The sequence below is a fragment of the Candoia aspera genome, chromosome 2 (genome assembly GCF_035149785.1).
Source record: "Candoia aspera isolate rCanAsp1 chromosome 2, rCanAsp1.hap2, whole genome shotgun sequence".
Classification (NCBI taxonomy): domain Eukaryota; kingdom Metazoa; phylum Chordata; class Lepidosauria; order Squamata; family Boidae; genus Candoia; species Candoia aspera.
The window spans coordinates 55379087-55405308 of NC_086154.1; the positions used below are offsets into that span (position 1 = coordinate 55379087).

Below are 26222 nucleotides of genomic sequence, written 5' to 3' on the forward strand. Positions count from 1 at the left end.
AGTTGACCGAGTGCAGCCTTTGGCAACATTTTCTTCATTTATATTATTCAATGTGCTCAGAAAGGTATATTCTGCTCAGTAGTACTAGCATTAATTAATGCTGCTTTACAAACAATCTCTGTGGAGGCTGGCAATATCTGGAATTTTTAAGAAGGCTGCCTGAAAGGGCATCAGGTTTAGGGCAGTGAAAATGCCTACAGTGTATGATACTAAGATCAGTGTTGTACCCTTTCTTTGGGGGCTATTTTAAGTCCAGCAGCTGCTTTTTTGGCTGCTGTTTTCTTGCACTATCTCAGCTAGTCCTACTCAATATCACCATCTGGAGGTGAAAGTATGCATGTGTCACACAACCCAGATGAGCCTATACCAGCCTTTCCCCAATTTAGGTGCCTCCAGAAGTGCAGACTACTACTTCCACAATTCTCAGCAACAGCCAGGATGTCTAGGAAATTCTGGGAGTTACAGTGCTGACATTTGGAGGTCATCAGGTTGTGGGATGCTAGAAGACCATGGAATAAATATTTTGAATCAGTTATTTTATTGTGCTCAGCATCAGTAAATAAAAAGTACTACTTTTATTCAACGTACTGGTTGTTATCTGTAAAGGTCTATGTGGCATAGGGCTTAGTTACTTGAGGGACCACCTGTCTCTCATAGTATCTGCCCAGCAGATCCAGTCTGGAAGGGTTGGCAATTAAAACAAGGCCATTTATCAGGAGCCCAGAAGTGGATCAGCACCTGCCCTCTGGAAAAAGGTTTCCCCTGAGATTCAAATGGCCCCCACCCTACCAGGTTTCTAAGGGCCTTGACTTGGCTCTTCACCCAGGCCTTTGGAGAGGGTGATTGAAGCCCTCTTTAGATTGTGGGGGTTGGTTTTTTTGTTCCCATCTGGTTTTGTCATTTTTACTATCTTTATTATTTACTTTTGTTTTCCTTGTTTTTAAATATTTTTAACAGTTTATAAATCGTTTGGAGTCACTGGGAGTCAGGCAGCATATATTGTAAATTTAATCAATTAGGAGGAGGAGGAGGAAGAGTTGCGTGTTAAAGGGCCTCATAATGATTTCTTTGACTTTCCCTGTATCAGGACACTAGTTCAAAGATGTTTACAAATTAAAGGCAATACAAAGCAACCATAATTGCAGGGATCAGTTGGGGATGGGAATTAAAATGTACCAAAATGCCACAAAACAGCATGCAAGCCTTTGAGTTTCCCAGAATTCAAGAGGCTAGGTGGTGCAAAAAACACCATCACCATAAAAAACAAGGGACAGGAAGCTTGCAGAGCATAGCTCTTGGGATTTTTTCCCTCCCCTTTCCTGTGGAAAGCCCAGGATAGGCTGTATACATTCAGTCTTGGGTCACGTGATCAGGAGGGGGGCTTAGGAACGGCACAGTCACCACCATTCTGAGCTGCTGCCCGACTCCTTGGAGGACTTATTTTGGATTTTTTTTTTTCTTCGCAGCCCTGGCCTGCCTGGCCTCTTTTTGAACACTTAGCTTTCTTTTGCCAGTTTCTTCCTCACCGCCAAATTTAGTCAACTTTAGTTCAGTTTGGGGGGAGTTATCCAGCTGACAGATACACTGATAGAGACCTAAGCCCTTTTACATAATTTTTTCCAACATTTCTATGGGTTGGAAAGATGAAGGGGCTACATAAAAAAACAGAAAACTCTACAAGCAGCCTCAAAGGATAGATTAAGAGTACTGTAGACTGGTGTATTCACCTGACACTTTGCTATGGTTAACTGAATATGGATTACTCAATTTCACTGGCATTGAACTGTAAACTAATTTCGTTGGCTGGGTTTGCGTAACATGCGGGGATAGTTTGTGGTTTGCAGCTGTTGAATGTATTAGCCAACAGAGTAGATGTTGCAAGCATTTACACCTAGCATTCCAGGACAATGAACCAATGGCTGATTCCCATTTCCAAAAACAACGATCGACAGTAACGCAGATGTGTCTCTTGCCTTCAGCAAAACACATGGATTTCCAAACAAGGAAGAGAACAGCAGTAAAGAGGAACAATAGTCTTTGCATTAGCAAAGGCAACCAGAGTTTACTTTTGTGTAATGAATTAGCCCTAAAATCCATCACAGCCAAATCGTTCATCACCTAGTAGCTGGGAGAAATAAAATCCTAAAAATGCCTCTTAATTCCATCGTTTTGTACTGTCATATTTCCTTTTTCCCTGAATTGTGGTGGTAGATAAAAAGAAGCTAAGACGGTCAGTGCAGTAACATGAGATGGATCCATATTGTAATTTTCATTAAGAACTACCAGCTTTTAAGAGGGTTGCACAACCCAATGATCTGAAGCCTAATTTACTCAACAGCACTGAAGCAGGAATAAAAATGAGGACATGATACAGTATATTGCCTTGTATCTAGAATAATTTGAATGAGGAATATCAATGCCCAACAGAAACCCCTTTTTTCTGTGCCAAGCAAGAGCCAATTATTTCCTGGATAGTGCCTGAATTATCCAGAACTGCATCAGGATTCTTACTACACATCTGCAGTGAGGTAGATAAAATCTTCTAAGAGAAACCATTTAATACTTTTACTGCCAGGTCTGTTTAATTCTTGAAGGAATATACAATAATTTGCTATTTGATTATGTAGAAAACATGAGCATGGATAGTATCAGCCAGGGCATGGCAAAGACTTCCATTCAGTTCTGGAAACATGTATCATACAAGTGGGCCTTTAAAAATAACACATTAACGGAGACAAAAATCTACCCTTTTTTTTTTACAGCCTTAATTGGGTCAGATAAAGTAAGTTGCCTTAGATACTGGCTGGTGCAGTTATAACCTGGATATATGTATCATATAAAGTTGTGATTTACTGTGACCCATGTTTATTGAATAACTGAGTTTATGCAGTACATTAAACCATAAGATAGTTTGTTTGATTTTACAAAGCATGCTGTGTGCCCAGCTGCTGGAGTTTAGTCACTATATTATGTTTAAATGAATTATGGCTTAGTGTGGTGTGCAAACGCAGCCAAATGGTAATTGTTCAAGTGAGAAACTAAAATCCTAAAAGTTTCAAACATTTTCCTGCCCCTTAATTGCTTTTCTTTCATCCCTATTTCAAATCCACCCTGTACACTAAGAGTTACAATGGGGGGTGGGGAGGTGGAATTTAACTAATTATTTGGTGGGCCTGCTATATTTATATCTAGATTAAAACTTCAGAATAAAAGGTGAAAAAGCAATGAATTGCCTACCAATGATCATGCAACAAGCTTTGGTTTCTGAAAATTCAGCATTTATTAATCCTATGCTTTTAAACTTAATGATTGATTCCTGGATTTCACTTCTTTTCAGTGTCTATAGCTAACAGGAAGCACATTCTTTTCTAAGCAGTTTAAGCAGTTCAAAAACTCTAACCTCCCTGTTCAAGTCAACTTCTTCGAATATTTAATTTCAGCATTCCTTCTCCTGTGCCTGGGATCGCTCCTTTAGTGAAGCCTTTAACCACATCAGAAGGCATGCCAGCATTACTGTACTGGTAAGCAAAGATATGGTAATTTATATCTGTGCCACTAGTTGGAGGAAAAGAAGCCTACAACATCCAATTATTCTGTATCTAAAAGCAAAATTCTGTAAGATTAAAATTCAGAAATATCACTTGTACAGTTTCCATAAAGATGTTCCATTATTTACATATTCTGTTTTTGATAACAATGTAATTTACAGTTTTATTTTTCAATCATCTAACTTTTTACTGTATTAAAATCATCCAGGGATGTATTATGGACACCATTATGCTTGTGAAAGGAACTTCCAGGAATCTAACTTTTTCAGCTTCTTCTTTCCCAGTGGCCTGGATTCAATCTTTCAGAGTATAAAAATAATTTCGTATTAACATAAATAGTAACAAACATTTTTGTACAATTTAAACTGAATATATTTGAGAGGTTAAATATATTTGTGTAATTACATACACAAAAACTGCCTGCCTTTTATCACTTTAATCGCACTTGAGTTATATAAATTTAAAATCCACTCATTCCATAGTATTATATTTGATCCTTGCCTCTCTTGTTCTATACCTAGTATTCCCTAGAAAAGAGATCAATTTATAACAATTCCCATCAAATATTGCTTTTTGGTGGCATGGAACCTGCATGCGTATGAAATCCTAGCTGCCTTCTTTCAAAATATACATGACGTGAGGACTATAAAAGACAGGTAATAAGCATAAATGCTAATTGTGAAGTGCATTGTCTATCATAATATAGAATTTTAGTAACGAACATGTTCATACTGGATAATGCAAACGTAAGTAGTAGAAACTTCAGAATTACAAATCTATTCTGATTTCACAAAGTCGTTTATTCATACCAATTTAGACTTCCAAGTTATCTGTAGATGTGTTTTCTCAACGGCTTCCATTATCCCAGGATTCAGTCCAAGTATATGAACGTTCTGAACCATCCTTCCTTAGCAGAACTGTTATAGTTAATGTTTTGCTTTAACTTTCCTTCTTGCATCTTTATGTTTCTTCCGACAATCCTGGAAATGTTGAAAGCTTAATGTAGTTATGAGAGATTCAATATTACAAATTATTTAATTAGCATTTCAGCTTTAGCATCTAAGCAGGTCCACAATACTATGGATAGCAAGTTTTTGAAAATGAGGATAGAAATCATCCTCCTCCTCTCCCAGCAATGCTTCACAGTGAATCAACATGGGCAAAATGCAGCTTTCTTACCAGTTGGGTTTCAAAGTGGAACCAGGGGACATACTGACAAATGAGTATTATATAAGAATGATATGGAAGGTAGAATGAATCTTAGATTGTGATTTTGGTTTTCCAGGATCCTGGATTAAAAGTAATCCTAAATGAACCACAGCCAGAAACTTCCAAACTTGTTCAACTTTCCCTGGGCAGGATGAACCAAGCAGGAGTGACTGACTGTCAATGCAGGAGCACAGTTGTTTGATTCTGATGAAATAGAATTCAACTAAAGATCAAAATTATATCTGAAAAAGGCTTTTGACTCTGCTTTTCAACAGATACTCTTCATCTTTTCACAATTACTATTCAATATGTATATGAAGACAGGCAGTTTGGTGTAGTGGTTAAGGTACCAGGCGAGAAACCAGGAGACTGTGAGTTCTAGTCCCACTTTAGGCATGAACTCAGCTGGGTGACCTTGGGCCAGTCCCTCTCTCTCAAGCCCAGGAAGGAGGCAACGGCAAACCACTTCCAAAAAACCTCGCCAAGAAAACTGCAGGGACTATTAGAAAAACGCAACTTGTCTTATATTTGTTGCAGGATGAAAGATAGATATTGTATAATATGCATTTAGAAAAAAGATAGTTGCAAAAAGTGTAATCAAAGATTAGGGGTGCTTATGATTAAAACAGAAAATGCAGAGCTTTCTGGATGAAAATTAAAATGGTTTTGGAAATGGGTGAAGAAGGCTAAACAAGAGTGAATGGAATTAAAAGGAATGAAATGATTTGGGATGCAACTGAAATGAGGGACTGGAAATTTTAGCAATTTATATGGGAAGGACAACACAGTGTGAAAAAGTAAATTTGAAACTAATTCTAGAAAATGTTAGTGCCCAAAGAAAAAACTGATAAAAAGGAGTAAATGCAGTGAGAATGTTGGAAAGTGATAAGGCTGTAGCTGTAGATGGTATAACTGGAGAAATGTTAAAATATGGATGTGGTTTGCTTACAGAGTGCTTGTGTGACTTGCTTAATGTCTGTGGCAGACTGGACCTTTGTATGGACTTCCTGGCTCTGCCCCAAATACCTTTAGCCACATACCTGAAGTAGTATTTGGCGCCTGCTTTCCCAGTCCTCTGTTTCTTCATCAAGATCTGAAGCTTTATAAAAGAGCTTGGGGCCCTCTAGGAAAGGAATAAAGAAAAGTTTAGACTTTTCTATTTGTAATCTGCCCACCCCGTGAACAAGAAAGCAGTAAGTGATCCATGCCAAGCCAAGGTCTAAGGGGTTGCATAGATTTAACGGTTGTGTTTTGGTGGCTCAAGGTTTGACGATGTTTTCTGTCCTGCTGTTGCCATCATCTGCTTTCATCCTCTCGGCTACAAGAAATGGCATACATAAAGTTCATGGACCATCAGGTTTAACACAGCTTAAAACCTTAGGTTTGCAGGAACATTTCTCTTCTACAAGGGAAAGATACCCTCTTCTCCTCATCCTTGTATTCCTCTTCCTCCTCAACATTTGCTCCAAAGGGTTCCCCAATTCTTTGAGGCAGAATTTGGAAGAACTTGGGAGAGGTGAATAGAAAATTTTACCCTTCCAGTGCCATTGATAGAGGCAAAATCATAAGTGACTGTCAGCCACAGGATGCTCCTGAGATTGTATTGGATCTTTTAAAAACTGCTGGTTGCTACAATACAATATATTGCAAGATTGGAGAAATCACAGCCTAATATCACCTAATACTAGCTTTCTAGGAAACTGCAACTATTGTTCCAGATAAAAAGTTTTTTTAAATCACATATTAGTTTTAATCATTCTTAAGCTAGACTTCTTTGGTAACTAAAATAGTTCCTATTTCCTGATTGCAATCTGAACTCCAGTTTTAAAACTGTCCAAAAATGTAGAAAAGCTTACAGAAACCGTGTGCATTGAACCCACACCAAAACAAGACTTAATGGGCCTCTGACTTAAAATAACTTTGGTGTTCATATCTTAAGAATAAATCTGAAGAGTAAGCATACTGGTAACCAAAATAATTAAGAAGAACTTTTCTGATTTTCACCTTTTAATCTGTCATCATCTTGTGAGAAGAAGAAAAATCTAGTATTTGAACGTGGTTCAGCTGGAGAACTGAAAAAGGAACAAGAGTATTATCTTCCAAAAAAGAGAGAAAAAAACTACTTTTTCAAGCCTGAGCAATGTATTCATTTTGAGGAAGAAGCATATATTTTTATTTCAGAGATGAATTAAATATACAAAGTATCTGGTACCTTATATTTGTTTGCATTAAAAATCTGAAGAATTCAAACTCTCAGAAACGATCAGGGGATAATCATGTTTTTTCCAAGCATAGGACACATAAAATAATGCCGACTGATTGCACTTGCAAGGTGGATATTTAGCAGCTTTACTCATACACTGTGAGGGAATGCAAGGCCACACAGACATTGGAGTTTCCTGTCTCCTCCTCCTCCTTGTGCAGTCCCGTATAATCTTCAGGAAAAGCATGAAGTATATGGGAAATGCAATGGGAGGGGAAAATCACCCAACTTTAGTTTAAGCCTTTCTGGCTGCTGCTGATGAAACCATACAGTCTAGATTAGTGTTTCTCAACCTTGGCAGATTTAAGCTGTGTGGACTTCAACTCCCAGAATTCCCCAGCCGGCATTCTGGGAGTTGAACTCCACACAGCTTAAAATTGCCAAGGTTGAGAAACACTGATCTAGATAAATGTCTTCATTTGGAAACAATTATTTGGCAGTTGATCATCCTAGAGAATGTGTACTTGGTTCACTGTGTTAACGTTGAGGTCTATCCTGTCTAATGTTCTATGAATACTTCAAAAGTATAGTTTACCTTTCCTTGACATCTTGTCTTTCAGCTACTTCTGGCTCTTCGTCTTCTGAACTACTATCTTGAAAACGCGGATCTTCTTGCCAGGCAACTCGCGAAGGTTTTAGTAGTTCAATTATGTAGGGGTCTACAAAAAGGAAAGGGGGAAAAAAAAAAAAGACCCAACCCTTTTCAGTATATAAAAACATTTATGTAGAAAGAACAGCAATGTAGAAAACACTTCTTGTAAAATAGGATAGTATTGCAAATTGAAATATTTAATCCCCAGGTTATTACATATTAATTAATTTCGTACATATTGGACTCTAGGTGTGCAAAACCTGGCTTAGCATATTGTTGGTTATGAATAATCAATATGCTAATAAGTCTATTCTCCAGCTGCCTAGAAAATACAATTTCATAAACTGTAACAACTAAGTGATGTTGTGCTGAATCACATTGACAGGTCTAATTAGAATTGCAGAGTTGGTTGTGACCTGGGAAGTCATCTAGCCTGACCCCCTGTTCAGTGCAGGATCTACTGAAGCATCTCTGACAGATGACCTTCCAGCCTCTTACTTAAGACCTCCAATGAAGAACTCACCATTTCACCTGGCAAGCTGTTCAGCATTTTGTTCTCATAGATAGCTCTGGGAAACCCACGAGTCAGATTTAAACATTTATTTCTTGCTCACATTTATTTGGCCGCCCATCTCACACAAGGTGACTCTAGGTGGCGTACAACAATATATTTACAACATATTACAATATATTTACAATATATTAGCTCCTCTGACTTGTGTTCCCAAGCAACTTGTCTTATGGCTTCAAATACTGGAAGGTAATATGTAGCCACCAATGGCTTCATTCTGATACCATTTTAAAAGCCATGGAAAAGCTGCTGAGAATATATTCCCGACAGTCCTTGTATGCTTATAATATTTCTGGGTACTATTAAAGTTCCCACAGAAATAAAAGATGGAAGCAACTTTTGGATATGAGCAAATTTAGAATATTATGGATCATTTCCATCCACTAAACCTAGCAACCAGTGCAGGTATACAGTATTGATATAATATGTTCCTAGTCATCTATGTCATCAAAATGAAATCACTCTATATTCTTTCAAAATGTATAAAGGGAAGAGCTACACAAATTGTAGTACCAAAAATATGTGTTCGAAATATTGAAACTATGGTTTAGAATATGCAAAGACACCTTCTTTAATAGGTGATCTCTCCACTTCAGGGCCAAAAAAGGAAAATGTAAAACCACTGTTTTCTTCTTGTTTTCCAGCACGGAATTGTGGTGTATCAGTTGAAGGGGCTTGTTCAGCATCACCATGCTGGTCCCATGGTATTATTTCTGCTTTCTCATCATGTTCTGTAGATCCAAGTGCTTCTTTCAAGTCCACTGCGACATTGTAAAATATATCTTTAGACACCTCAGGCAGTTTCTGAGCTGCTTCTTTCTTCTTCTTCTTCTTTTTAGCTTTACTATTTGATGTAAATAAGAATGTGTTAATTGCTAATATTTGACAGATCAAATATATAATTTTATACAAATACTTTAAATTATGTCAGAAGCTTCCAACAAAGAAATACAAATACAGAAGCTTCCACCATCCATTTTTGTTAATAGATTCAATATATAAATCCCAAAGTATAACACAATTGCCTCACTAACTTTGGTTATCTTTTCACATAGTAAAATACTTGCACTGGTTTATAACCCAGTTCAGAAAAATCACAACACTTAGTTTCAACATCTGATGGATGACCAATACAGCATGCTTCTAAAAAGGGGAATCCATCACCTTTGGAAGTCCTAACTGACAATCAAGAGACATTTTGAAATTGCAACTTTCCTCTGAAACTTCTCTAAAGTCAAGATTTTTCTCTCATTTCAACTCTTGATTAAAAACTCCAACCTCCAGTCATCTGCTGAATAAAATAAATATTTGAATCTAAACTGTCAAAGAGTTGAAATAGTAAACTGCTCAACCAAAGGACAGCTTAGTTCTCACAAGCAGCTACTGATGGAATCGTTACCTCTCTTTTTCAGTATTTTCTGGCTTTTTTTCAAACACTGCATGATCTTGCCTTGTGGGGTCATAGCGTAAGGTATTCATATCTCTATAAATGATAATAAAAAAGAATTAAGTATCCTTAAATAAATTTAGATATCACAATAAAAATTCTGAGGGACCAAAATTTCATTCTATGACAACATTTCTAAGTATGATGAGGCAAACTGTATATAAATCAATAAAATGAAAAAAAAATTACATAACAAAAAATCTACATACCAGTCTACATTTCTACTTAAAAGCAAGCCCATTGAGTTGAATGGGCTTAGTCTGATAGAAATGGGTTTAGGATTGTAGCCTTAGTTAACACTATGCTATCTTTGTTCACAATCAGCTAGAGATGTCTTTTTCTATAAGCATCAGGAAATAATTAGCTTTCACATGAAACCGATAAAATGATTAAAGGATTACAATTATTTAATTATTTATACCAATGTTTCTATGTCACCCTATTTCCAAGCACTCAGGATGGTTTACAGGACAAAATCCTACAGTACTAAATAATAAATAACCTTAAATCAGTAGTTAAAAAAGCAATCCACCATCCATACCAACATTTCAGTGGAACAAGATGGTTTTAGTAACCACCATGCAAAATCAAATACAGTGGAAGCTCCCCACCCCTGAAATGACTGTTCCTCAGTAGGTGAGCCTTGCAGCTCATGAGGAATGGAGACCCTTAGCAGCTCCTCTCAGATGAGCACCCAGGAAGGCTGAATATGGGTAGGAGACATGGCTCTGTAGGTACACTGGGATCGACTCCTGTAGGGCTTTATAGAATAAGACCAGCACCTCGAACTGGATCTGCAAGTTTAGCAGCAGCCAGTGCAAGAACCAGAGTGCTGATGTAATGGGACTGAGATGACTCCCCTCTATCAGGTAGTCCAGCCGTTGCCTTCTGCACCAACTGCATGGCGATGAGGGCATCAGTCACTGCTGTAAGAGAATCCTGGTCTGGGTAGTCCTGCAATTGCTGCACTACATGAAGTGGGGCAAAGGTTCCTTGGCAGTAATATTCATCCATTGCTTTAGCAGGAGTTGTACATCTGGAAAGGACTTCCAATGACAGATTTGTTCCTTTAGGAAAATTACAACCCCATCCAGAGCTCATTATTCTGATTAGCCAGTCTATCTCGTGGAAATTTACTATCACTTTGTTTTGACCCATCTAGACTTTCAAAGCATCCAGGAACTGGCCAGGACCTCTATCCAAGTCATCTTGTAAAACTGCATAAACAGCATCTAAGTTGGGGTTAATGTGAGCAATTTTATCCATGAAGAATCACACAAACATGTCACAGCCACCCACAGGAATATCTCCTCTACCATTATTATCCTAACAGTGGATGGATAAAAGTCTGCTGACATAGTAAGAACATGGTTTAGAATTCTTGATTTTAACAGGATGTACATACGCATTCAAATCCAAATCTGCCGATTTCTTAAAACTTGTAAATACCCAAAGGAGGCAGTTCATTTATTTATTTGTCTATTTACCCTCCAAGGCCAAGTCACAAAAATTTAAAATACAGCACACCATTAATAGATACATACGTGGATATACATACATACATAAGAGGAAAAAAACTGGTAACATACATACATACAGGCCAAAGAAACAAGCCCAGACTTCCAGTCTGAAAACAAGCACAATGCACAGACTTAATCTTCAGAGTGGCAGTGACAGTCATTAAAGACTTCGCTAAAAACAGCCTTGTTGCAACATTAGGTGCTATTGCTCTTTTGCTGTGTATTTCTAATTCATAACGATATCCCAGAAAACCAGTTAAAAGGCGCAGCATCGCTAAACTGAGAGACAGCCCCGGGTCTGGCCGTAAATAGCCGCTTTATGATACATCTCCATCTTAGGTTCAAAGTTCGAACCTATCTGGAAAAGTTTGCCTGCTATGCTAGATTTCCATGTTCAGTTAGTGTTTGATTTAGGGGAGTACTACAAAAATAATGATAATCTGTACAACTTTAAATCAGGCCTTAGTTTTTCAACTAAAGTAATTTCCATACCTGAATTTCTGGGCATCTGCAGTCAGCTTCCTACGTTTGGGAGGTTCTATACCAATATGTAGAAGATTTTTCAAGATCTCAAGATTCTTCTTTTTTTCTAAAACAAGTTCCTCTTCTTCCTGGGTTACTGATTTCTTTGATTCCTCTAACAGGAAAAAAATGGAACAGGCTTAGTTACTGACTCCACAGAACTGATTCCAATTGCATTCAGCTATCCCATCAAATCACACATTATTTTAACACATGAATCCATGCTAGCTCAGAAGGTGAGCAGGACAGGGTACAGCGAGTACTTGGATTAGAGACCAAAAAATAGCAGGGCTGTAGCTTAGGATGGGAAGTTGAAAAAATACCCAGAAAGAGAGAAATGGCAAACCACTTTTATGTTTTTACATATGCATATTATTGTAGTTTGATTTCAATCATTTCGCCATCTATTTAATAAGCTATATTTTTCATCTTAGTTTATAGTTTTAGTCTTAATGTTAAGAATGCTTACATAAAGATCTTAGTGCTTTAATATTATAGTATAGTGTTGGTAATGACAGCTTTTAGGTATTTTTAAATATCTCATTAGTTTCATTGTTATTCCTGAAATGGCTTTAATTATTATTGATGTTATTTATACTGATCTATGACCAAAACAAAGATTAGAATTTGATCTCTATATTGGTATCAGAAAAATGCATGGCTGGATCCCTGTAGTCACCTACAGGGTCAACTTGAAGGAGGCTTTACTTGAAGGAGGAAAGCTCAACTTGAGTGTCTTTACTTATTAAGATACATGATGGATTTACACTGATTTGCAACCAATTTGTGTAAACTGTGGTTTGCTTGTAAGTCTAGTTACAGTCACTGTCCAGCCTTAACAGCTGGCTGCATGAGGACAACATACATTTTATTTATTATTTATCAAATTTTATCACTGTCCATCTCCCTCCCAAGGAGGGACTTAGTTTATAGTTTTAGTCTTAATATTAAGAATTCTCACATAAAGATCTTAGTGCTTTATGTAAGAATTCTTAGTACCTCCTTATGTAATGATTGCCTATTCAAAATCACCATCAGACTCACACGGGGCTTTCATGGATATCTGATTTAATAATGGATAGTATGCAGGATCACAAGCAAAGCTGAGGATAGTAAAAGCGTGGGATGTCTCCCAATAAAACCCCAAACGGCTTCCAGTCCCAAAGTCAACACAATCCCATGCCCACAGGTGCCCCTAACGGTTCCTGCCGGTCTGCGGGAAAAGTCCTTGACAAGGTGAGGTAACCCAAACATGTATTCTTCACTCCTCGCATCGCAGCCTGGTGCAAGGAACAAGAGCAGCCCCCTCCTGTACAGCAACTCGTGTCAGCACCATGACATGGGAACCCGTTACGATGTTTTCCAGGAAAACTGGAACAGGGACCATGACACCTTATGAATCTGGGTGCAATGCAGATTCAGACAGAGAAGCAGCTCCAAATTTGTCTCTGTTGATTAAACTATATTTCATGGTCTAAAAGTACCTTCTTTCATTAAGATTAGCCATAATTTCCCCATTATCTATGCTCAAGAAAGGAGAGAATGAATTCATGGAAGTCTGATTCTCACAGCAACTTTTTTGTAAAATGAAGAAATAAAGTTTTGTTACATCCAAACCAATGTTTCCTTTCTGGATATATTTTCTTCATACTTTGGTTAGGTTTAATTTAAGATGCCTATTTCTATTTTTCAGATCAAAGACAGATCCTCAATAATCACTATTTATTGTCTATATATCATTGTTGTTGTTAGGCTTTTATCCCACCTATTATATATATCTTCCTGTGAGGAAGTTATATATTAACTCAAGGTGGTGAACAGATCTAATACTTCAGCTTTCTATTTTTGTCATGAGCACTGATGGTGAGCAGGAGGGGGCCCCTATCCAGGGGGGAAAACGCATGCGTAGTAGCGAGAATTTGAGTTGTCATTCAAAGAGACACAGAACAGACCCACCTTGACTTTTGGGGTTTATCTGTATGGGTTTTCTCATGCTTCTTCAGTTTGGTAGGATTGATGCCCTGACAAGCAGGAACCAGGCTGAGACAAGGAATAAGTCTCTAGTGTTTTATTACTGCTACAGTAGACAGAAAATCCTATCAAACAGAAGAAGCGTGAGAAAACCCATTGTCCTAACAGTCGGGAACCACGCATGGCTGCTTGTAATGTGTTGATCTGGAGATCTACTTGTTGTTGATGTTGTTGCAATGCTGCTGCCAGTTGTTGGATGGCCTGCGAATTTCCTGGTTTTCTGAAGACATTTTCCCAAATTTCTCTTCCTTTTTTTTTTGTTCCTCCCTCTTTCAATGGTAGTAGTAGAGTTTGTTAGAATTGATGTCCTAACAGTCAGGAACCATGCTGAGACAAGGAATAGGTCTCTAGTGTTTTATTACTGCTACATTAGACAGAAAATCCTAACAAACTGAAGAAGCATGGGAAAACCCAGACAGATAAACCCCAAAAGTTAAGGCAGGTCTGTTCTGTGTCTCTTTGAATGACAGCTCAAATTCTCGCGACTACGCATGTGTTTTCCCCCCTGGATAGGGGCCCCCTCCTGCTCACCATCAGTGCTCATGACAATTTTCCCCACAACAACCACCCTCTGAGGTGAGTTGGGCTGAGAGAGAGTGACTGGCCCAAAGTCACTCAGCTGGCTTTCATGCCTAAGAGCAGCCTAGAACTCACAATCTCCTGCTTTCTAGGCCAGCACCTTAACCACAGGCTCTCCAGAGAACATGGCCAATAGCAATGCATTATAGGAGGTGTAGTCCAAAAACAACTAGAAGGTCTTAGATCACCTTCCAAAGGTGTAATCCATAGCTTAACAAATATAATTAAAGATACATATCCAGTTAAATGCTTTCAAGCATTTTTCATTATTCCCAGTTTATGGTGGAAGACATTTTAAAGAGATTCTGTGAAATTTTGTGTTAGTCCCTGTTAAGTACAAACTGTAAAGTATGTGTAGATGTATGTATATTAATATACTTAGTGATTTTTTCAGGGAAAAAAACCTTTTTCAATGGAAACATGTGTTACTTCTCACTGAAAGCTAAGTAACAAACAATAACAAATACTCAACAGAATTATAGAAAAAGGTGTATGTAACAAAGGCTTGCAAGCATTCTATCAGCAATCAACAGGAGGGTATATCTTACCTTCCTGATCACTATCACTTTCAAGGAAACGAGCATCCATACGAAATCTTTCATCTGTGCCAAAACGTGACTGTAAATGCATAAGCTGCAACAAGAAACAGTAACAGAGAGGTTGTATTCTTTCTTGCTTAGTTCAGATAGTCATTCAACCTTAATAATGGCTCCTTGACATTATTGGATCATGAATGCTGATCTAGGTTATTCATGTGGCAAAGTATCAATCAAGAGAACCATAAAAAAACACAGGCCCTGACAGAAGGATATATATGAGAGGTAACAAAGCTAATGGCACCCATGTTTTGGACTACGGTCCAACAAGTTCCATCTTGCATGGCCAGCAGACTGGCATAATGGGAGATACACACTGCCTACTATGGCTTATACAGATAAAATAAATACAACATACAGAACAGAATTTAATTAGGAATAATCCTGAGTAAGAATGGATCAACAGGTGCTAGATGGAGCAGAAAAGATAAAGCTGTAGGAATACAATTAATTTTAGAGAACGGATTAAAATAAAGTGGCTAAGTTCCCAAAAGACTGACCATTGTACGTAAAGTACAGTGACCGTATGTCTTTTATTATAGAGGACAGTCCTTTATTTCAGAAAGCTGTCCTTTAGATTTATTTTTGAAAAACTCACTTTTGTCCTTTATTTTGGTCATTTACCATACAAATGTACCACTTAATGCACAATCTTTCGCATTCATGTGAAAAATATGGAAATTGAATTGTCTTTTTAAAATAAATTTACATATATTGTTTGATTTTAGATATTTTTATTAGAATATGCATTTTTGTAAAGTTTTTTCTTGGTTTTGCTCTTGAATTTTCTTTTGTAAAGCAAAGTTATAAACATAAACAATTTTTTTTATCTTTATGCACCGCTTTCAGATTTGCCCCCTTTTCAGGTTTGTCCTTTATTTTTTCCAAGAAAGTATGGTCACTGTAACATAAAGGGAAATCAAGGGACAGAAAAACTATTCATTGCCAGAGATGTACTGGCATATAGAAAAATGCTACCATGATGAAATGAACAAGGTGTAATGGTTGCCTAACCTGATTGAACCAGACTCACAAGTGAACTTTATGAAATCTGATTTATTGAAGGATTAGTATGCAAGTACAGAGAAAGCTGAGAATGAGCAAAAGCGCGCCAAATACAAATTAAGAACCCTCGGCTCAAAACGTAAGACCTCCCCCCACCCGGCCGTTCTAACCCCTCCCCCCCAGGTGCCAGTAACTGTCTTCACCATCCCTGGGCAAGCAACCTTGAGCAGTTGAGAAAACCCAAACACATTCCATTCCCTCAGCCCAGAGATAACAGTCCGGGGTATGGAAGCCTCCCTTCCCTGCAAATCAAACACGCAATTAGCAAATGACATGTGAAGTGTTACGATGTACCAGGCACATTGAAACGGTGAACATGACACAAAGTTTATATCTGGAGCTTAGAGATAGGAACTTGTGGCTTTCCAGATGCTTGTATGCTGGAGAAAACTGCTGGAAACTGTACATTAGGAACATTCTGAGAGCCAGATTCCTCATACCTGGCTCAAACACCAAAATATATGGATTTGCCAGTCTTCCACATGGAAATAAATTCCTCGATACATAAGCAGCAGCCATTAAAATAATATACGAATGTACTAACTAGTATTAAAAATAATACACCAGTGTACTAACCTTCTCTCCAGCTTTGCCCTCAAACTGAGGTTTGATTTTGAACCGATCATTTTCTTCAGCTGCAGAGTCTGATTCTTCATCACTGCTCTCAAACAGTTTTCCAGAAGTTTTGGGGGTGAATTCCTTGGGCACAGTAACAAACACACATTTCATTTGAACCAGCTCATTCTTGGGGTAACACCAAATGTTTTAGCAAGCACTCCATTAGTTAGTATGTGGGGAGCGGGTGTCGAGGCAAGATAAGAGGTGAGGAGTTTCCTTTTCCCCCCAAACATCTTTTCCTCCTTTACCAATGTTGCAAGCCATTCTCTTCTACCATAAATTGGGTGGTAATGGTGTCTGAGAAAGAAGGTACCTGCTTGTCGGCCCCTGAATTATTTGCAGGAACTAACAGAATTTTTCTGTTGCATTTTATAGGAAAACTCAAGTAATTTCTGATTTAATTCAATGGAAAATTGCAGAATTTCTTCACCCCAACTTGGGAGAGCAGGCCTGTTGTTAAAACAGTAATAGTAACAGCAGTGGCGTTTGGGACTACAATTGTTAAGTATCTGGATTATTTTATTATATTTACTTGTGTCTTTTGTAGCCCAGCCTCTGCTCTTCTATAGTACCTGTTTTAACTGTTTAGCTTATTTGGTCCCCCCTCTTTTTTTTCTTTTCAGTAATTCTTACTGTATTTTTAGTGGCAATAATAATTTAAAATAGGTGGGCATGTGCAATTTTTTTCTCCACCATACAGAAAATCTTCTTGGAGATGTGAAGATAATCTCTAGGGATAGAATAAATTCCCTTTTAGTTCACTCACCTTTACTAGGATCTTTCCTGAAGACTCTTCTTTAGCATTCTCTTGAACTTCGTTTTCATTATCTGACTCAAACACGATGTGCTTCTGTTTATTGGTTGACTGAATTTGCTAAAATTACATTAAACATTAACTGGGGATTATTAGGGACAGAAATGATATAATACCAATGAGGGAAAAGAAACAGAGATGGACCCATTAACAAAAGGTCTTACGGCATCTTAAAAAACAAGAATATTATAGTATAATTTTTTGTAGATCAGGGTCAAATTCATTAGATGTATAAAGCACATATATACAGTACATACTCATTACAACATTTTAAGCACAGAAGCAGAATAACAAATAGTAGGATAAAGAAATTAAAGGCATAAGAAAAGAACATATAGCTAAATATATTTTATGCCAAAATCATTTGTTACACCTCTCCACACCTGTCTATCCTTGCTTCTGTCAAATTCATACACTATTTTGTATGTTGCCTTTTGTTCTTTAAATTTTTTGTTTCTTTTCAAAGATCCCATTACTTCCATCCAATCTCAAATTTCTCAAATCTTCACCATCCTCTCCATCCATTCATTCTTCCTTCATAAATTTATTTTATGATTCACTCCTCATTCATTCTTTCTGTATCTCAACTAAACCATCTCAACTTCTTTCATATAGGTCACTCATTTTTCTATTCAATTTTGTATCAATTCTAACTTCCACAGAGAGCAGAAGTATCTTACAACTGAATGATCTGCTAAGAATGAAACAACCACAAATGGCTGTTTCCTACCTGTGCTGACTGACAGATGGAGACAGTAAGTGCACTCCACGTCAAGCCTTTATTTTGGCTTTGATGATGTCCAAATGCTGCCACTATGTTCAATCACATCTACTCTCTAACAAATGTACTTGTGTTTCAGTTTAAAATATGCTGCCTAGGAATGCAGCATTACTGAAACCAATCCCTATTTATTATAGTGGAATAATAAATAAAATCTTACTTATAGCTCTGTGTACTCTTAAATTCAGGTTGTTATGATGAACAAGAGTTATTCCACATACATATATTTATGAAAAATATTTCTATACTGCTGTTCATTTAAGTTCCAAGTTATGTAAGTACTGTACAGTTCCTCCCAGCATTAGTCAATCCAAACTAAATGAAATAAATAGGGGGAAAAAAATTACCTGGCTAGTCAGAGCTCCCTGAATTATCACCTTCTGGAGCTCCCATTCTTTCTGCCTCTCTTGTAGTGCTGCTAATCTTTTCTCATTGTCCTGCAGTTGCTTTCCCATCTTCTCTGATTTCTTTGCTCTTCTGGGAGAACCTGAGCAGCCTTCTTCATTTTTCAGAGAGTCATTTAAGTCTTTATCCTGTGCCAGTTTGGAAGGCGCTGGTCCCGTGGAAAGAGACTTCCCACGTAAGGCAGGTTCTCTTTCAGGTGTAAGACTCACATCCTGGCTTCTTTTCTCTGCCTTTTCAAGAGTGCACGGGAGCTGGTCAGAACTCTCACCTGAGTTTCCAGGAAGACTTTCTCTGTGAATGCCCAAGTGTTTCAAGGAAAGTGGTTTGGAGTTAAGCTTCTTACTAGCAGCGCTTGAGAGCCTCACTTCCGTCACACTTTTCAGAGACTCCAGCTCAAGTTCAAAAGAAGAGCGGCCCTTTTCACTCACGTGCACGTTCAACTCACTCTCAGGTAGTGCTCCAATAAGTGACCCCAGTCCTCTGAAAGGCTGAATGTTCACTTTTGCCTGTTTTTGTTTCAAATCATCTTTGTCAGAACTTCCTTCTTTTAAAATGGCAGAAAGTATTTCTTCAGGGCAAATACACTTTTTGGGAGTGTTGGTAACTGCGGGCATCTTTGGGGTAGTCTCAGTTTTATTGACTGGGCAGTGATTAGTCTGGGGCTGAGTGGCCCTTTGAACGATTTCATTATCTTCCTTTGCATCCTCATTACTTTCACCAGCTAATTTCTCTAAATCTGCTAAGGTAAGTTCTAATCGGCAGCCACTTTGCATCATGGATTCATAATCATCATCCCCTTCAGGCTCACTTGTGTCTGAACATGAATCTGAGTTTTCCTCGCTCTCAGATCTGCATCTGTCAAAAGCAGCTTGGGGATCTGATGGTTTTCCAGACTCTGCTCTTTTTCCTCCTCCTGCTTTAGACCCTTTTGAATCAGAAGATGGAGAACTTGCAGCACAGATGATTCTCTTTGGCTGGCCACCCTTTGTTTCCTTAGAGCCTTCCAGAGCTTCATTTCTCTCTTCTTTACCAGACAATTTAGTCACAGCTATAACTTCATCAGTGTCAGCTGAATCACAATCAGATTCATTTTCTGCAGGCCTTATCAGTCCATTGCACGCTTGGGATTTATGCTTGTGTGCTTTCTGTAAAGACCAATGAGTACTGTATTTCAGCTTAAAGTCATCACCAACAACCTCCATATTACCTTCAGGTTCAATATTAGCATCGACTTTGTGCTTTTTTTTCTCTCTTGCTTCTACAGCTCTGATTTCTTCTTCTGAATCTATATCATCATCACACAGGTTGTTTATATGTCTAGAGGATATGGTTTCAGCTTTAAGCTTTTGACCTGAAGAGTGCTGACTGTGTCGCTTCTTGGAGTTAGAGATGCAGTTCTGAACTAGTTTTGAAGGGACCACGTTTGCTGGCTTTGATTCAACTTTGCTTAGGCTGCCACTGTTCTGTATTCTTTTTCTTGGTAGCTTCTTGGCTTCAGGGAATTGTCCTTGCCGTTTCTTACTCACACTATTGTCAGCTCCTTCCAGATGCCAAGTGAGCTGCGAAATGGGAACCATATCTAGAAGATCTTGATCTAGTTTTTTAAGGTTGTGGCAATATTTGGAAGGGTCATATTTTATTACGTTAATTTTTGAATTAAGGAAAATCTAAATACCACTCTACAAGTAAAAGTTCAGAAATTCTAAAGAGAGGTTTTAAAAAATAAAAAATAAAAGGCAGAGCATTTACCTTTACAGAGCATTCATTAGAAATCGTACAAATGACATACCTCACTATATCCAAAAAGGAAAGCAGCTATATAAAAAAGGCAGTCTGTTTGAAGTTAGTAAGATTTTGATATATTATGTTGTTATCTGTCTGATAGAGAAAAAAGCCACTGCAGTATAGTGGTTAAGGTGCTGGACTAGAAGCAGAGAGGCCTGAATTCTAGTCCTCCCTTATGCATGGAAGCCTGATTGGTGACCTTTGACCAGTCACTCCCTCGCAGTCCGATTCAATGTCAGGCTCTGCAACAAGCTGGCTGATAAACAAAACCACTCACTGCATGACGCACTGATAGTTTTGCTGTAAGAAGCAGGCGAGCACAGTGCAAAAACAAGCAGGCCCACAGTCAAGCAGGATAAATGCTAATGAAAATGATAAACAACCCAGAAATAAAGTTTAATACAAAGCCACCATTTTATGGTGTGTTTGAGTCTGCTTTCAGCTGTGCAGAGTTGCAGTGAACCATATTTAGACTGTCCAAAGATCATTTAGGGCATGATAGTCACTGACAGCATCACTGAATGATGTTAAAAGAGGAATAAGCCACGCTCACTGAAGTGGATCCAAAAGCTCTTTTTCTTTTGAATGCACATGATTGCAAATGTTGTAAGAGTACAAAGATATCCTGTTAGTCTAAGTAATAAAGAACTTTTAAAACAAAGTTGGGAAAATTTCAATATGAAAATGTAAGAATTAGTCTCTGGTCAGTGAAAAACATGATACCAAATCTGATGGTTTCAAAAACAAAGGTTTCAAAAACAAATGACAATCCAGCCTGCTCAAAAGAGGGGACTAAGCAGCCCCTGACATTGGGCAGAAAGGAGAAGGAAATGCCAGAGTTGTTGAGTATTGCTTCTACCTACAGGACTTGTTCTTGAATCGCAGCAGTTGCTGAATTCTTTGATGTGACTTCCTACTTTCTTCAATAAATATTATTTATCTGTAGTTCTTGGATTTCTTATCAACTTCTTCATTAAATGGTTAATTCCTGCCTGTGGAGTGAAGCCCAACAGAACTTATAAATTTCCATGGCCACTGAACAGTTATTTCAACTGATCATCCTTGTCTGGCATTTTTTCTTGAATGGGCAGCAAAACAGAGCTCCTGAAATGCTGTTATTAGAGAATATGAAGAATTGGGGCAGTAAAAGCTTGCAGAAAAGGATATTTTGCTTTTGTGTTGATGTTTCAGATGAAGGATAGGTAAAACCCTGCCAAATTTACTAACCACCCAGTCCTATTAAAACAAAGAAAATATGTATTGTTTTGAGAAATGTTTGCAACAACTTTTACAAAACTGTTTGCAACAACTTTTACAAAACAACTTTACAAAAAGAAAGTATTTAAGCAGTTTAGCAGCTTTAGATAGCATTTATTTTGAATGAACTAAGCAATAAAATCTGGAATTTAGTCCACTAGTGTTTGTGAACAATTAATAGCACTTCTCTCCTTGATATTTACCATACCTTATGATTTGGTATTTCTGTTCCTGGTACTGCTTTCACATGGAAATCTACAATTCCAGATTTCTTCAGAGATTCTTGAATGTCTGTCATCCCATTATAACCTGTTTCCTCCTTCTTCATATTCGCCTCTTGGCGCTCCCGTGCTAGTCTGCACAACAGAACGGGGTCGCAGTTTAGCATTGATAAAACAGGGTGAGAAAGAGAACAAATGAGTGGAAAGTTCTTTCATATTTGCACAGTAACTCCTTCTACTTTAGGAGTGGATAGGGGGCAGATCAGGACCTACTGGCTGATAGCTGTGTGGCTTGTGAAAATTACCAAGAGCTTCTGTCCCCCATAATGGTAACAATAACAGCAGTGTCAATTCACAACAAATCTTGCTCCCATCCCCCATCCCCTAAATTAGGTTCCTAGAAATAAATGGATTTCTTTGGGAATGAAGTGTGAGTTTAATTCCGCAACTGGAAAAAAGATCACCTATTCTCAATTCAAAGTATATGATTTCCTCTTTCCTTAACTGCATTTTGCACGTGGACTCTTCTCTCTATTGTAATCTTGCAAGCTCCATTTGATGCAAATTCCTTCCTTCCACACAGTCTATGTCCCCAACTGTCAGGTTTCACCTAGCTCTACTTAGACAAGTCACAAGAAATCCAAGAATTTATGATGCATAATTATAAGTTAAAACCAAAAAATTTCAGCAACTGCTATGTTTCACAAACAAGTTCTATAGAAAGTAGCAATATTCAAAACCCCTGTCATCTCCTTCTCTTTCCCACTCTGTGTAACAGGCTGCCTGGCACCCTGTTTTGAGCAGGCTGGACTCTGCATCACTCCTCTGTTTTTGCAGCAGTCAGATTTGCTATCAGGTTTTTCACTGCCTGTGTGAGAAGTAACTCTCACACTAAATATCTCCTATGTCACTCACACAGTATCCGCTATACGTATCTAAAGTTTTGTTAAAATCCATTGTAGAATCTAACTCCACACTGAGAATTTTAACCAGAGAAGCAGGTCTTCTCTTCCATTCTTCAGTTCTCTGTGATCCCTCCAAATCTGTTCCAAAAGATTGAAGGATATTCAAGAATGGATTGTGAGATGAATGTAGGATTGCTGGGAGTGACCTACCTCTATCCTGCTTCTTGCCACTAATGGAAACATACAATCAGATTCCACCCTGAATTATCTATACAGATGAAATTATATCTTTCTGTGAAAATCTATATACTGTATTTGTTCACATATATGCAGAACTCAATAGTTTTCACCAGAAACTGTATACAATATGCTAAGTACTACCTGTGTAAAAAGCTCTCTTTTGCTAATTCGATTTGCAGTGTCCCACCTTTCCATTTCGTCTTATTTAAAACTGATATACCTTTAAAGACAAAAAATAAATACCAAAAAATGATTAATTTGCCCATTATTAAGATATTATAAACCACAAATTCTAGGATGTCTCAAAGAAAAGGACAGCAAGTGTACAGCAAACAGCCATTTGGGAAATATGGTGCTAGTATCAGTCTCATAGGAAATTTTCTCTTGTTTAGATAGTGGGAAAGGAGAATGCTCAGCATGAAAACTCAGTCAACAGAAAGGAAGAAGAAAATGTTTCAAATGTTAAAGGACAAGCATGCTTGGAAGGCTGATACCAGTAAGGAGTTGGGTGGAACCTGATCACATAAGAATACATGCAGTTGAATGAGTGGAGATGGTGGGGCAAGCAATGGCTTAGAGGGTTATTTGAAAGATATGTGTATAACACTGTCCTGCTCCTATCATTAGGATATACATGAAGACAGAGATGTTTACGGGTGACTTGTACTAAAATTAAATAACATATTGTTTGGAGTTCAACAACCCAACTAAAAAGAAATGGTTGCAAACTTCATCAGACTTCTCCTGTCCACAGATTTCAGTATGATTAACCAGTTTTGGTACAGATAATGACATTCACAAGGACCAAGAAAAGCATTCACAATTTGCATACTTACATTTTTTAAGTTCTTTTTCTGAAAGGAGGATGTCGAGGTATGCAAATGTCTTGGTAGGATTCCCTGTTTAAGAATAACAGTCTGATTATTCCAGAAAAAAAATCTGATTTTTGCATTTTTAAAACAAATAATTATTGCCAAAAGGGAAGCAGAAATAAGAAATTAACAGCAGAATTGAATGTAGGTTTCCTTAGCAGTATATCTGATCAGAGCTTATTTTTGATTGCAGCCTAGGGCTGCTACTACAAAACAGATGAAAAAATTTTTAAGCAATCATAAAGTATTACCATGCTCATCCTTCCGGCTAATGATTTCAGTCTCTGTAACATTTCCAAACTTGCTAAATCTTTCACACAGTTCATTTTCAGAAATTGAATGGCCAAGTCCTCCAACGTATAATCGCCTTACGAGTGAGATTTGTTCCATATTCAGAAATTCAACAAATGTCCAAGACTACAACTTTTCTGTCAAACGATAAATGCATAACAAAATATTTTGAACAATGTTAAGGATTACTGTGATACAAAATACCTTCAAGTCAGTCCAGTTCATATAGTTTTGTAAGATCCCAACTTAATGTTTGTTGTTATGACTCTCTAACCCTTCATGTTAACCATGAGAACAGATGCTCTGTGTTATAAACAATTTATTACTGATGATCAAGCCCTGTTGTAACACTTTTGCATATAACAATTAACCATAATTCAGTACTACATATATGAATAGAAAGAATCTTGAACAAAATGCCAGGCTTGTCCACTGCTCCTACCTGTGACCAGGAAGACAAAGAAACCCAACATTCAGTATTGCTTTAACAGATTTCCAGTTTACTGTTATGAATGAACCCAAATTGTGGTTAAATAAGCCAAACCAACAACAGAAACATAGGCTTTGTCTTAGCAATTCACTACAGTAATGTCGTTAACACAAATCCCTGACTTGCCATAATGGCAAGCTAGAGACCTGTTTCCGGTCATATGAGCGTGGTTTCTTTTTTCTTTTTTAATCTGTTCAATCGTGTCCGATTCTCGGAGACTGACTGGACAAGCCCCTGCAGTTTTCTTGGCAAGGTTTTTCAGAAGTGGTTTGCCCTTGCCTCCTTCCTAGGGCTGAGAGAGAGTGACTGGCCCAAGGTCACCCAGCTGGCTTTGTGCCTATGGCAGGGTTAGAACTCATGATCTCCCGGTTTCCAGCCTGATGCCTTACACCAAACTGGCTCTCTATTCATATGAGAGTGGGAGACAAGAAATACCAGCTCCTCTTGTGCTGTTGCCTGTATGACTGAATCACTGTTCAGCACTGCCCACAAATATCCCACCAAGTCTTCAGTATGCTTCAAATGGACTGTTTGCAGCCGCACACACACACGCACACAGTGTGTGTGTGTGTGTATTTATATAGGTTTTGGAACTTAAGTTAAAATAATGGGAAGAAAACATGGAAGAGGAGACATATACACAAAGGATAGCCACAATTCAAGCTAAGAGGGAGGGTGGGACATTAAAAGAAGAGTTTTTGATGAACCTTTGCAGAAAGAGAAAATAATACAAAGCATCCTAGTACTGAAGCAGAATTCTAGAGAGAGTAATTAGCTTAACCCATCCAGAACTTTTAACAGTTTAAAATTTTAGCAGACTTCATCAACCCTGTTCTGAAGCCTATCTTTTCAAAAGAGAGTCCTTCAAGTTTTGAAATCGTCATACAGTACACACTAAGTTTTTGGGGCTCTGCTCAACCTTAACCAGACAGAAGAGAGCAGCCCCCGCAGCTGGCATTTTATAAGCTGGAACGGCCCCACTTAAGCCATTTAGAAGCTCACCTTTTAAATTTAAAAATCTACAAATATCTACGTTGCATCGCATCGGGCTACCAGAACCGGGGCTGCAAAGATCCGGCCAACTCTGAGGTGGCAGCACAGCAGTGAAATAGGGCATGCTCTCGCTGCCGCTGTCTAGCGGTCGCCCGGGTTTCTGCATTTTAGATCTGGTAACCTTACCTTGCATTTGCTCGGTGGAGCGACGTCTGAACACCACGATGGGAATCGGGCATCAGCTTTCTAACTCGCCACTAAATGCATCTGACTTACTGGCGGGGAGAAAGCCACATCCAGCACCGCTAAATGATCCCTCGCTTCGAGATACTCCACCACAGAACCGCTCCAGACCAAACGCGGCGCCCAGCGCGGGCACAACTGTTGCTCGTCGTTTGCTTTTCCCCCTCGCCTCACTTCCGCCATGCTGACTGAGGAATTATGGGAGTTGAAGTCCACCTATCTTAAAGTTGTCAAGGTTGAGAAACATTGGCTTAACGTATCGTAATGGATATTTCTTCTATTAGTTTTGCATTTCTCCTGAAAAAGACGCAAGTCAGAGGGACTTTGACCTGCGGATAGACAGCAGCGATTAAGTTCAAGCAGG

The 26222-nt window shown here is 38.2% G+C and overlaps 1 protein-coding gene across 1 annotated transcript; it reads right to left on the reverse strand.

The window, feature by feature from the left end:
• Positions 1-3256: 3256 nt before the first annotated feature.
• On the reverse strand, positions 3257-25966 carry NOL8 (nucleolar protein 8). Its single transcript, XM_063291858.1, has 17 exons — positions 25802-25966; positions 24093-24269; positions 23806-23868; positions 23111-23189; positions 21812-21959; positions 21511-21582; positions 18504-20201; positions 17328-17435; positions 16520-16642; positions 14831-14915; positions 11643-11787; positions 9583-9666; positions 8750-9027; positions 7556-7679; positions 6762-6829; positions 5798-5880; positions 3257-4528 (listed from the first exon to the last, which is right to left on the reverse strand). The coding sequence occupies exons 2-17, from the start codon at positions 24229-24231 to the stop codon at positions 4475-4477; spliced, it is 3351 nt and encodes a 1116-aa protein (XP_063147928.1). The 5' UTR covers positions 24232-24269; positions 25802-25966; the 3' UTR covers positions 3257-4474.
• Positions 25967-26222: the final 256 nt, after the last annotated feature.